The sequence below is a fragment of the Polistes fuscatus genome, unplaced genomic scaffold, assembly GCF_010416935.1.
Source record: "Polistes fuscatus isolate 324 unplaced genomic scaffold, CU_Pfus_HIC Scaffold5, whole genome shotgun sequence".
Lineage (NCBI taxonomy): Eukaryota > Metazoa > Arthropoda > Insecta > Hymenoptera > Vespidae > Polistes > Polistes fuscatus.
Genome location: NW_025113129.1, coordinates 3,982,745 through 3,992,666, shown reverse-complemented (window position 1 = coordinate 3,992,666; position 9,922 = coordinate 3,982,745). Strand labels below are relative to the sequence as shown.

Genomic DNA, 9,922 nt, shown 5'->3' with positions numbered 1-9,922 from the left:
TAACACTGTATGACGTGCTATGTAATATTTTTATGTTAACACGTGTAAAACATCCCTATAGTCGGAAATTAATAATTAAAGATAATACAATTTAAAAATATAAATTAACTTTCTTTTCGGCTATGAGCATATTTGAATGGACAGAATTATTTTACAAAGTGAATCGAACAACATTAGGAAGACACATTGAAAAAAGGAAATAATTTCATTTCTTATTAGACTGAAATTTGGATATTAAGTCATTTCCTGTGGTCGTGCCTAAAACTGTATAAAGATATGTACTTTTTTCTACAAATACTTATTTTCGTGATCGATAAAATGCGATTAGGTACTACATTTATTATAATATAATATAAATGATGAAAGCTTCGATCATCAATTGTACAAAAAGCAATAAAATCTCAAAATATAAATGATAATACATTTTATTATTTCATAAAACTCTTTGCATATACAATTTGCATTTTTGTTCTTACATTTGCATCAGTAATAGTCTTGTCTCGTTAAAAAAAAACTAATTCCTGTACAATCACAAAAGTCAAGCAACGGTCGACACGGTTAATACTTTGATTGATGATCACTTCTGACTATTGCTATTGATTTAGAAAAATTAACTATAAAAATTAGCTACTACTTCTCATTCTAGATTTGAAATAAAATTAAGCTATACTTTTCCCATTGATTTTTGTCAGTTTTTCACGAGATAATTTATCAAAAAATAAAAGACCTGCAGCTCTTTCAATAGTTTCTGGTGGTACCTATTATATGTTAAATTTCTTTATAATTGCATCAAAAATCAAACTAAATAATATGGTTATATATTTGTATTTTGAAAAATTTACCTGAAAACTTGTAAGAGGAGTATTGTCATCTATAGGCATATTTGGCATTACATAAGCCTCCATTTCAAAATTTGAGTTATCAGTTGTCGCAACGATTACTTTATAAAAGTGTGTTGGTACTGCGACATGATTTGCACCAATAACTTCATAGCGTACATACAACTTACCATCTGCACCTTCTTTTCTTAAAAGTTATAACTTTTCCTTCCTATTCATATCTTTTTTATTAATATTTATTCATATTAATATACTTACTTTGGAATATATAATGGACCGGTACAAACATAAACATCTTTATAAACTTTAGTTAATTTTCTCACATATTTTTCTAATCTATTCCAAGAGTGGCGATTAAAACCATTGCCAACTTGTGGTGCTATATTTGAAAGAAAAAATGTTTCTTCCACAAGGCCTTGGTGCATTTTATGATTTCCAGCAGCAGCTAAATGACCACGATCATAACCACTTCCTTTGTAATCGCTGTTATCCGATCTGTATTGATGTATAAATTATAACAGCTATTTATAGGCTCATAGAGGAAAAAAAATATACAAATAAATACCTAAAATAAGGGTGTATACTAGTATCTGGCTTAAATTCACACTTTGAACGATCTACGGTTTCATTATATTGTAATCTTTCTTTCGTTAAGTGTTCAAATACCCAATGAGCGACACGATTTCTTCTGTCATAAGATAACACAATATCTTCATATGATCTGATGTTATCATAACCAGGGAAACCAAATTTCATAATCTGTTAAAGTTAGCAGAATCTATCATTAATTGTCTAAGAGTAGATATTAATGGCTAACAATAATAGACTGTACAAGAATGCGTACTAATATCACATTTTGTTGAAAACATTACATTACATATTGTTATAATATAACAAATATTCAGAAACTCATATAATTTGACAATACTTTAAGATTGTCATATATATATATTTTGTTTTTTTTTCTTACATTTGCATCAAAATATATATTTATTATAAATAAAAATAATTAACACATTGAAATTTTTAAATTACCTGAGATACTCTTGTTGCAGTCGTAGATAATTTAGAACCCATATCCGATTCAATATCTGCAGGTCTTGATAGAGTAGCTCCAAATACTGTGCCAAATAATGGTAAACCAAGTATACGATTAATGTTTTGAAAAATATTTGTTCCATTGTTTTCCACAACATGAGAAGATTTTCCTCGTTCTGAATATTTTCCTGCATACCAACCACCTATACCACTTATTACGGATAATCCTAATGCTAAGTTAACATTCTTCATCATTTATTTTTGTTATTTATTATTAAGATTACTAAATTATTAACTTTATGCACTACAATATTACTATTTTTTTTATTCATGTAGGTTAGCCATCGACCCTACGCCACACAATGGCTGAATAATGAATTAAATAAGTCACAGAGGTATTCATACCCGCTTCCACTAGAAATTTTCAATAATTTTCATATTTGTTTGAAACATAATTAAAAATTATTCAATTTTCAAATTGATCAAAATTTCACTACAGAACATTTTATTGTTAGAAAAATATAATTTTACTTACATGATAAAAATTGGTCTCACAAGAGTATTTGTACTTATGTAGGATATAATAAAAATATAATTATTATTTTTATAAATAATATCCTTCCTTGCATCTTATAATGTTATTGAGAGACGATTGGGGATATCTTGTAAGACTAATTTTCTTATAATAAAATGCTCTATATAATTTTAAAAATGTATTGACAAAAAATTAATTGAATACTGTGTATGTACACGATGACTTAGGTAGCGGGTAGATACTCAACTATGAACCCGATAGTTGACAGATCTACTTCAGGGACGCGCCCCTGCCTACGCGAGCCTTGGTTTATCTCCCAAGACCATACGGGTGAAACCATTGTCCTATTCCTGACTCTCCTTTCAAACCTACAAATTCTCCTTTTTTAATATCCTATAATTTTATACTAGCCAACTCATATGGCCAGCGTGGCGAGTTATGGCTAAAAAAACCCTTAACATGCGTTAAGGGAAGCCTATGCTCAATACTGGACGCAAACGGGCTAAAGAAGAAGAAGAAACACATATCAGGACATATCAGGAAAGGAAGTATAAAGGCGGTCGTAAGACTTAGATTCAGGAACAAGGAAGAACGAAAAAGAAAAATTGTACTCTTTAACACACAGATAGCAGCCTCAAACACCTGTTGGAGAAAATATCAGAATTGAGGATCTCATGGATGAAGGAGGAAAAGAAGAAACAATAAGATGGATAGGGCAAATAAGAAGAGAAAAGGTAAAGTGAGAATAGGAAGGGAAGCAAGGGGTAGCTAACGTTAGAAAATAAAAAAGAAATAATAGGATAGGATGGACGTGAGGGAATATAAAGAGAAAGCGCAGGCTATGGGAGCGATATCCGAAATCAAATGTAGACTAAGTCCAAATTCCAGGGTCAGTAAGTTGAATTTAATAAACTAGTACTATTACTGTTGCATGATGACATACAAAAAATAATTAATCAACATTTCGTAGTGTCCAGTAACATTAAGAAGTTATTGAAAAAATTTAATTATATCAATAATGAAGTAATAATTAGTAATCAAATTTTTGAATAAGTTTACGTAAATATTTTAAATAAATAATAAATTTATTCACTATTTTCATCTGAATCTTCAGCTAAAATTATATCATGACCAGGAAGCATACTTAGATCAAATGTTGTTTGAAAACATTTTTTAAAGATAAAGCGTGCTTTTTTAGATGGAGGAGATGGTGATCTAGGAACGATATTTTCAAAGTCATTGTCATCATTTTCTTTAACTTCATTATCCAAATCTATTGTATTACCTTCGCTAGACTTTCTTTTCAATATGTTTGAAAATACGCTACATACTGATTTCTTTTGATCGCTAGATACACTTGGTTTTGAGAACATATTTCTCATAGTTGATACACTCACATTTACTGGAATTTCATTTTGATTATATTCTTTTGGAAATGCATGGATATCATTGTCTCTTGCTTCCCGTCCTATTTCTATGCAACTTGTTTCTTTTTGCTGTGATAAAGCATAACTAATAGTTTTATTAGAAATAGATGTATTATTTTTTCTACTTGAAGATTTATTTGATCGTTTTGTCGACCTTTTAACTGTAGCCTTTTTATGTACAGATTTGGCTGCTTTATCAGTAACAGTTGTTTCGGATTGGCTATCTACATCAGGATTTAAAGTAGACAATACCAAATTTGCTTCAAAAGTTGAATTTTTTATCACGAACACGGCAGGTCTATTAGAAAAAAAGAGAGAGAAAAAGGAAAACATAAAAATGAAACAATCTTGCAATAGCATAAGGTAAAATTAATTAACACTATGTCGTCCAATGACATCAATGCAATACCATTTGCAAGCCTAACATTAATTGCCAATGACAATTAGTTTAAAGCTGATCGACCAAATGCTACACGTGCTGGACGGCATAGTGTTAAGATATTCAACTTACCTTCCTGCAGTTTCTAAATATATATTAATTGGTAATTTAACAAATTCAGCAAAATTAAGAATTGCTCTTAATTCTTTCATACAAAATGTAATAACTGTCTCTGCGTTAACTAAATATTTATCAAATTCACCTCTAAATAATACCAACTGTGTCCTTGTTATGTTAGCTATGTCTATATTAAGAAATAAAATGTTTTATTTATTAGTAAGCTTTAAAAGAAAATAATTTGATAAAAGACTTACTAGATGTATCATCTATATAATTTCTAAGCAAAACTTTTTGCTGAAGTATCTCAAGAGTTATTTCAATTAAATTTTGTTGGAAATTTTGTATAGCATCTGCAAATACAATAGATTGTGCGGATAATTGGTTAGTGGCACCATCTTTGACATATTTAGCCTAGAAAAATATTGAAATAAAATAAATAATAATCAATAAAAAATGAACAAATGAAAATAGTAAAAAGGTACCGTTACGTGAAACTTACTTGCAATTTCTCACAATCAATGATAGGTAAAATGTGTTTTTTGATGATGCTATTTTTATAATTTAAGGTAATAAAAAGAAAATCTGCATTTGGTTTTAACTCGATATGACAAGTTTCTACTTGTTTATCTATAACATTTGGAGTTTTGAAAACAGTCATAGCACTCTGTAACATAGACATAATGTAATTAAATAAAGCATTAACAAATTAACATTAAATATTCAAATGAAATTACCCTCATAGAAATTTTACATTTCAAAGCTTCGTCTTCTTCAAGATCATCAAAATCATAATAGGAGAAATAATTTTCATAAAATGTAAAGTCAGCATAAGCAGAATTGGCCATGTTAACTGCACGAAAGGATAAATTATTTGATTGCGGTTGTACATACATTTCATCTCCAATCTTTGCTAGTGCATGGATAGCTTTTGCTACAACTGCAATTGTAAATACATGACATTGTTATAATAATATAAATAAATATTTTCTTATAAATCCCCTAAATATATTCTTACGAAAGATATGTTATTTATTAAAAATAAATGTTTTATATCTATAATGTAACATAACCTAGATAAAATATTCGTTATAAATATACTTTTCACATTTCCCCCAGGTATGACGCACTTCATGATTTAATTGAGAAATTAATTTTGTATAATTATGAAATAATATTTAAGTAAAAATAAAAAATATATTTGCTGGAACGGAAAGCAACTCGAAAATATTCCCGCCATTTAACGTTCGAACTTCATATATTTTATACATTATACATCTCAAATTGTATCTTTCGTGTTTGTAAAATTGTACTCGTTTATTGCTTTGATTAATTCCAATTTATTCTAAACAATCACTACCATTGGTTTATAAAATAAACGTTCGACTTTATTAGTCGGCAAGGCTATGTTTTCAATGTTCGATTAATCGAAATTTCCAATGAAAAATCGAGACATCGTTGCATATAATTGTCAAATACACCCATTAGTTTAGTTTAGTTTGACAGTTTACTTTAACGTTTCATTAGTTGTGTAATAAATGCAGTGTGTTAAAAGGCATCTGTTAATAAGCGTACTTTTATAAAAACTTTACCAATAGAATCATGGTGAGAAAGATCTTTTAATCAATATATATGAATTTCTTATAACCTCTAAATTCTATATTTCATAGTACCATAAAACCAGATTATTGTATATCTATCTTACTATCTTAATTATATTAAACATATATGATTAAACATAAATGATTAAAACAAAATTATTGCTATTTATGTTACAATTATTTATCATTGTTTGTATAGCTTGTTTTAGTATTGGGAGATCTGCACATTCCGCATAGGTGTAGTAGTCTTCCAAGCAAATTTAAAAAGCTTTTGGTACCAGGTAGAATACAACATATATTATGTACAGGTAATCTTTGTACGAAAGAATCATATGATTATTTAAAAACACTGGCCAGCGATGTACATGTAGTAAGAGGAGATTTTGACGAAGTATGGATTTTTTTTTATAACCGTTCTCTAGCTTGGGTATCATATTAATACCTAATTTTTGTTATTACAGAATTTAAATTATCCAGAACAAAAAGTTGTTACCGTTGGGCAATTTAGAATAGGATTATCTCATGGTCATCAAGTTGTACCATGGGGAGATCCGGAAGCTTTAGCCTTGATTCAAAGACAATTGGATGTTGATATTTTAATATCGGGTCATACTCATAAATTTGAAGCTTATGAGCATGAAAATAAATTTTACATTAATCCTGGGTCAGCAACGGGTGCATATAATCCCTTGGATACGTAAGCTCTAATTTATAATAATAAGTGTACATTATATTTTATTAACATATTTAGACATTAAGGCGCTTAACTGGATACTGCATATAATTTGCAAAAGTCTCTAGCTGAATATTACAAGATTATCTGCGTAAATGTATATGTGTATGAATATACAAAATATTGCTTCTTAATATCATGCTCTCTAATCATTTGTTAGTAAAATTTTAAAAAAAGTTAGATGTGATTGGCGAAAAAAATTGAACTAATTATTATTTATCGGTCTTGAATATGTTAATATCTTTAAATACTGATACTTTGCGTATTACATTTACAGATCTGTCATTCCATCTTTTGTTCTAATGGATATACAAAGTTCCACAGTTGTAACTTATGTATATCAGCTAGTTGGAGATGATGTAAAAGTAGAGAGGATCGAATATAAAAAGAGTTAAGTACTATCTATGATTATACAAAAATGAATTAATTATAAAAATAAAACGAAATCATTAGTGACGACTGGTTGGTTAAGTATAGAAAAAGTATGGTTTATATTGAACTTTACACTTGTATTTGAATTTCGTAAGATTGAGAATCATGCGTTGCATCTTAGACTTGCATTTGACCGAAATATTTAAGAAATTATGCAAAAAATTGAAAAATATATTATACATTTATTGTATATAAAGCTGTTTTAAAATTATACAAATATATATGTATAGTAACAGTTGTTTTTGACTTTTAACTTTTTTGTTTTACGAAAACAATTATAAATGAATTCACTGAACTTGAACTGAAACTTTTACTTCATATATTTATGCCTAAGTAGAAAATTTGTACTTTTTCGTTAATGGGAAAACGTTCTAGTTGGACAGTAATAGTTATTATGCTTTGTAAAAGTTAAAAAATCATGTACCTTTGAGTTTATTTCAGTTATACAGGTAAAGTCCTGTCGAACTTAAATTACAACCATTTTTTATTGTTTCATATTGTGTGTATCCGTAAATATATAAAAGATATTAACAAACTTTATAAAGTAATTAGTTTTTATAAGTTCATTGAATAGGTGGAATAAAAAAAAGGGATGAAAATATGATATTAATTAGGAAGTTAAAAGAAACTAATTAGAATTATAATGATTATAGTAAGCGGTCTTTGGTTGGATTTCACTTGCAATAGAATGTATAGCATAGAAAATATGATAAACAATACATAGAAAGTATTGACAAAAAAATAATGTAAGTAATCGTAACATTTTATGTTTAAGTTTTGTAATGAAACCAAGTTTAATTAATTAAAAACATATTAAAATTATTTTCTATTCAAAGTACGTTAAATGTTGTTTATAATGACTTTCCGAAGGATGCGCATATCGAGTTTGAATAACGTCGTCATGAAGAAAGACGGGTTACGTACGTGTGACGACAAGCTTTTGTGTGTAAAAAATGTTTTTCTATTGACTTAAGTTACAAAGATACAAGTATACTGTCAACGGGTGATTGTACTAACAAATACATTTTGTGGATAACATAATATTAGAATGATAAATATGACCATGTTATCGAATTACAATTGAATTACTCATTTAGAATTGCATTATCATTTTCTTGACTTTCTAAGGGAGAAACCTTCTCCAGTGAATGCTTTGAATTCGTCTTGCTCTTTTACCTATAACGAGTAATATAAATAATTATTATTAATAATGAAATATTAAACGTCATACGCGTAACAACCAATGAAAATAAACTTACTTCTTTGCTGTTAACAGGTTTCATATTTCTTAGAAACCTCAGTGTTCCTATTTTATAATCATAATCAGGTATACCTCTTACATAGGCCACTTTATTCGTCAGCGTATCAAGTTGAGACGAGTCCTTACGCTTTTTACCATCTAATCTATTACCTTGTCCTTTAAATGGTACAAAACCAGTAGGTGTTGGCATTAATTCAGATGGATCTACATCCTTTTCATTATTCTTCGCTTCTCTTTGCGGTTCTTTATATCCAAGAGGTGGAGCAAATTCAACATTCATATCGCATTCGATAATGCTAACCGCTGGACCAGGTTTAGTTTCTAATACACACATCTCATATATTCTTTGATTATATTTTATTGCAATAACATCTCCTGTAGTAAGACATGCAAAACTTCTTAAACCATTTTCTAATACTGCTTTTGGATTAGTAATATCTAAAAAGTCTTCCGATTGTGGCTGAAAACGTGAAAATTTTGCAATAGGAAGAGATACGCTTTCAATGTTTAACAACTCTCCTTCTTCCAAAAGAAGATTGTGCATCATCCAATAAGGCAAATAGACTTTTCCTTCATCCGCTACAAATTCTAATACTCCGCAGTGAGTAATTCTATTAGTTTTCTTATTTGTTAATTTGAACAACATTGGATAATTAATATTTAATCTAGTAAGTTGTTCTAAAGCTGATGGAGGCATAATTACTAAAAAGAAAAATGATTAAGAAATATTGACAATAGATTAGTTAATCATGAAACGATATCTTTCAAATTGAACACATCACCGACTAACTTTTTCCACCGCGTTCCACATCTTGCCTATAAATTCCTGGTAACATCGAGACGGAGAAGCACTTGTACTGCGTGTTAAAGGGCCGCGGAATCTCCGGAAACATGTTAAACCCAAACTGAAAGTGGAAAGTCATGCTGATGATCAATATAACCTTTGTTTAAAGTAAAATCCGTCGAATTCAATGTATGCCTTCTTTAAATATCCGACCGTTCTTTCTCATTATTTTACCATCTTTTTAGTTTTTCTTTCAGCGATCCGTCTCACAGCTATTGACAAATTACTTTTCTTGAGAAAATTTGAAATTTAAATGTCACTGCTTAAGCCAAGGAAAATGAATGTCTTAATGTTGCCACATAAGATATATATACACGTAACAGACGATTTTCATCCGCTCATATGGGCTGTATTAATATTATAACGTAGTATTTGAATCATGTTACGTAAATTTATCCGGAAATATTACATGAAACGTACAAAAATGCTTTTAGAATGATTTTCATTATTGCAGTCTAATTTTATCACAAGTGAGCTACTAATTAGGTCTAATAATGAATACAAATTTCATTCACTAGTCATTCTTTCGTAGGGATCTTTATTACCGACCGTTTTTAAATAGATTTAATAGAACAATAGAATAATAGATTTTAGCACTTGTACCATATATTAGAATATATTCTAATTATCAATTTTTTGCATTATATTATGAATGTAAATAAATATATTCATTTTTATTATTTATTTTAAATTTTATATTGTGTTTTAATAAAATA

At 28.7% G+C, this 9,922-nt stretch overlaps 4 protein-coding genes and 1 long non-coding RNA gene across 8 annotated transcripts; 2 read left to right on the top strand and 3 right to left on the bottom strand.

Annotated features, from left to right (window-relative positions):
• Window positions 1-409: 409 nt before the first annotated feature.
• Window positions 410-2,248, bottom strand: LOC122521856 (endonuclease G, mitochondrial). The gene is made up of 5 exons (XM_043642565.1): window positions 1,875-2,248; window positions 1,405-1,598; window positions 1,098-1,334; window positions 843-1,026; window positions 410-758 (listed from the first exon to the last, which is right to left on the bottom strand). The coding sequence occupies exons 1-5, from the start codon at window positions 2,130-2,132 to the stop codon at window positions 660-662; spliced, it is 972 nt and encodes a 323-aa protein (XP_043498500.1). The 5' UTR covers window positions 2,133-2,248; the 3' UTR covers window positions 410-659.
• A 645-nt stretch (window positions 2,249-2,893) lies between these two features.
• Window positions 2,894-4,555, top strand: LOC122521860. The gene is made up of 2 exons (XR_006304939.1): window positions 2,894-3,146; window positions 4,022-4,555. It is a non-coding gene; the product is annotated as an uncharacterized LOC122521860 (long non-coding RNA).
• Window positions 3,295-5,765, bottom strand: LOC122521855 (cell cycle checkpoint control protein RAD9A). Of its 3 annotated transcripts, XM_043642564.1 has the most exons (7): window positions 5,437-5,765; window positions 5,073-5,275; window positions 4,838-5,002; window positions 4,593-4,749; window positions 4,351-4,522; window positions 3,698-4,137; window positions 3,479-3,627 (listed from the first exon to the last, which is right to left on the bottom strand). In XM_043642564.1, exons 1-7 carry the CDS (start codon window positions 5,468-5,470, stop codon window positions 3,557-3,559), a joined length of 1,242 nt encoding a protein of 413 aa, XP_043498499.1. In that variant the 5' UTR covers window positions 5,471-5,765; the 3' UTR covers window positions 3,479-3,556. The 3 variants fall into 3 exon arrangements, with proteins under 3 accessions (XP_043498497.1, XP_043498498.1, XP_043498499.1); XM_043642562.1 differs by having other exon boundaries at window positions 3,295-4,137; window positions 5,437-5,759; XM_043642563.1 differs by having other exon boundaries at window positions 3,295-4,137; window positions 5,409-5,758.
• Window positions 5,766-5,790: 25 nt separating this feature from the next.
• On the top strand, window positions 5,791-7,088 carry LOC122521858 (vacuolar protein sorting-associated protein 29). Its single transcript, XM_043642568.1, has 4 exons — window positions 5,791-5,940; window positions 6,136-6,327; window positions 6,398-6,633; window positions 6,947-7,088. Exons 1-4 carry the CDS (start codon window positions 5,938-5,940, stop codon window positions 7,062-7,064), a joined length of 549 nt encoding a protein of 182 aa, XP_043498503.1. The 5' UTR covers window positions 5,791-5,937; the 3' UTR covers window positions 7,065-7,088.
• A 951-nt stretch (window positions 7,089-8,039) lies between these two features.
• LOC122521857 (ubiquitin fusion degradation protein 1 homolog) lies at window positions 8,040-9,754 on the bottom strand. Of its 2 annotated transcripts, XM_043642567.1 has the most exons (4): window positions 9,381-9,754; window positions 9,153-9,267; window positions 8,361-9,064; window positions 8,040-8,277 (listed from the first exon to the last, which is right to left on the bottom strand). In XM_043642567.1, exons 1-4 carry the CDS (start codon window positions 9,381-9,383, stop codon window positions 8,209-8,211), a joined length of 891 nt encoding a protein of 296 aa, XP_043498502.1. In that variant the 5' UTR covers window positions 9,384-9,754; the 3' UTR covers window positions 8,040-8,208. The 2 variants fall into 2 exon arrangements, with proteins under 2 accessions (XP_043498502.1, XP_043498501.1); XM_043642566.1 differs by having other exon boundaries at window positions 9,153-9,754.
• Window positions 9,755-9,922: the final 168 nt, after the last annotated feature.